General features: G+C 40.0%; 1 protein-coding gene across 1 annotated transcript; it reads right to left on the bottom strand.

Annotated features, from left to right (window-relative positions):
- Positions 1–269: 269 nt before the first annotated feature.
- Positions 270–1,211, bottom strand: LOC132011680 (olfactory receptor 52E1-like). Its single transcript, XM_059390618.1, has one exon. The coding sequence runs from the start codon at positions 1,209–1,211 to the stop codon at positions 270–272; it is 942 nt and encodes a 313-aa protein (XP_059246601.1).
- Positions 1,212–1,728: the final 517 nt, after the last annotated feature.

Here is a 1,728-nt window from a genome sequence, read left to right as displayed (position 1 = left end):
AATGTGATGTGTTCAGTCCTAATGAAAGTAGAACAAAGTGTTTGTTCTCTTCCACATGGGGAAACTGAATTATTTTTATACAATTGAAAATCATAAGAAACTTTTATTCATGCATTTGACATGGGTCTTGCCTTCCATTTTCTGGGTTTGGGAAGGAGGCTCACAGGTCTTCCCTGAGAGGGGTCTGTGTAACTTCCAAAAGTTCTTTCCCCATTCTGAACAAAGACAATCAGTGCTGCTCCTTTCCTTAATTTGATTGTTTACAAGAGTTATGTTGTTTTCTTGGAAAAGAGTTTCAGCACCTGTTCTCTAATCTGCTTAGTTCTGACCCCATAGATTACAGGGTTCAGAGCAGGTGGAATGACTACGTAGAAATTAGCCAAAAGGATGTGGATATAGCGTGGAATATTCCGGCCAAACCTGTGGGTCATAAATGAAAAAAATGCAGGAGTGTAGAAAGCCAACATGACACACACGTGAGAGCCACAGGTGCTCAGTGCTTTGAGCCGGGCATCATGGGAAGGCAGTCGAAAGACAGCACGAAGGATCTGGACATAGGAAATGACAATAGCTATGATGTCCAACACCAGGATAGAGATGGCACATAAACCATAGATGATGTTGACCCTGATGCTGGCACAGGACAGGCGGGCAATGCCCATGTGCTCACAGTAAGTGTGAGGAATAATTTGGTGTCCACAAAATGGTAACCGTAGGATGAGTAGAACAAAGGGTATAGCGAAAGACAAAGGTCTCAGTAGGATTATCATTGCAATGATGACTACCACCTTGTTTGTCAACACCAGTGTATACTGAAGAGGGTTACAGATGGCCACATAGCGATCATAGGCCATGGCCACAAGCACTGCCGACTCCATGCCGGTGCAGAGGTGGATAAAGAACATCTGAATGAGACATCCCTCAAAGGAGATTTCTCTCAGGTTGAACCAGAATATGCCAAGCATCTTGGGGATGGTGGATGTGGACAGGCCCAGGTCGATAGATGACAGAATGGCCAGGAAGTAGAACATGGGCTGGTGGAGGCTGCTCTCAGTCTCAATCACAGAAAGGATGCTGATATTCCCAAGAACAGCTGTCAGGTACACAGCAAAGAAAGGGAAACCAATCCACATATGTATATGTTCCAGACCAGGGATCCCCAGAAGGAAGAAAGAGTAAGGATGAAATAGGGTGGTATTAAGTGAGACCATCTTCCTGGGATATTTTTATAGTAAAAGATATTATATATCAAATACCTCCCATTCACTGAATAAGCCTCCTCCTTGCTTAGCACACAGAGAAAATGAAAGACTCAGTGAAACCTTTATTGTACCTACCCATAATTGAGACCTGAAAGTGTACAAAATTGAATGGTAAAATGAAGCCACATGATTTCAGTATACATTATCATATATATTAAATTAAATTAAATTAAATATTGTTATTCAACCAAAATTTTCTGAGTACCTTATATAGATGTGCCAAGTTCTGTGCTAAGGCTGATAGCAAAAGATGAGTTAGGGAAGGTTCCTTTTATGATGGAACTTAAAGCTTTAGTGGTTGAAACAGTTATGCAAATGAACCATTTTAATTAAGAAAATAAGTGCTAAGATAAAGCTTTTCGCTTGCTTCTTAAATGCACAAAATATTTCCTGAACGTTATTTAGTATTTTATAGAAATATTATTGGATTTATAACTATAAACATTATGTACATGGTAGAAACATA

The sequence above is a fragment of the Mustela nigripes genome, chromosome 1 (assembly GCF_022355385.1).
Source record: "Mustela nigripes isolate SB6536 chromosome 1, MUSNIG.SB6536, whole genome shotgun sequence".
NCBI lineage: Eukaryota > Metazoa > Chordata > Mammalia > Carnivora > Mustelidae > Mustela > Mustela nigripes.
Note: the sequence above shows the minus strand (reverse complement) of the source record. Positions and strands in the feature narration are given on the sequence as shown.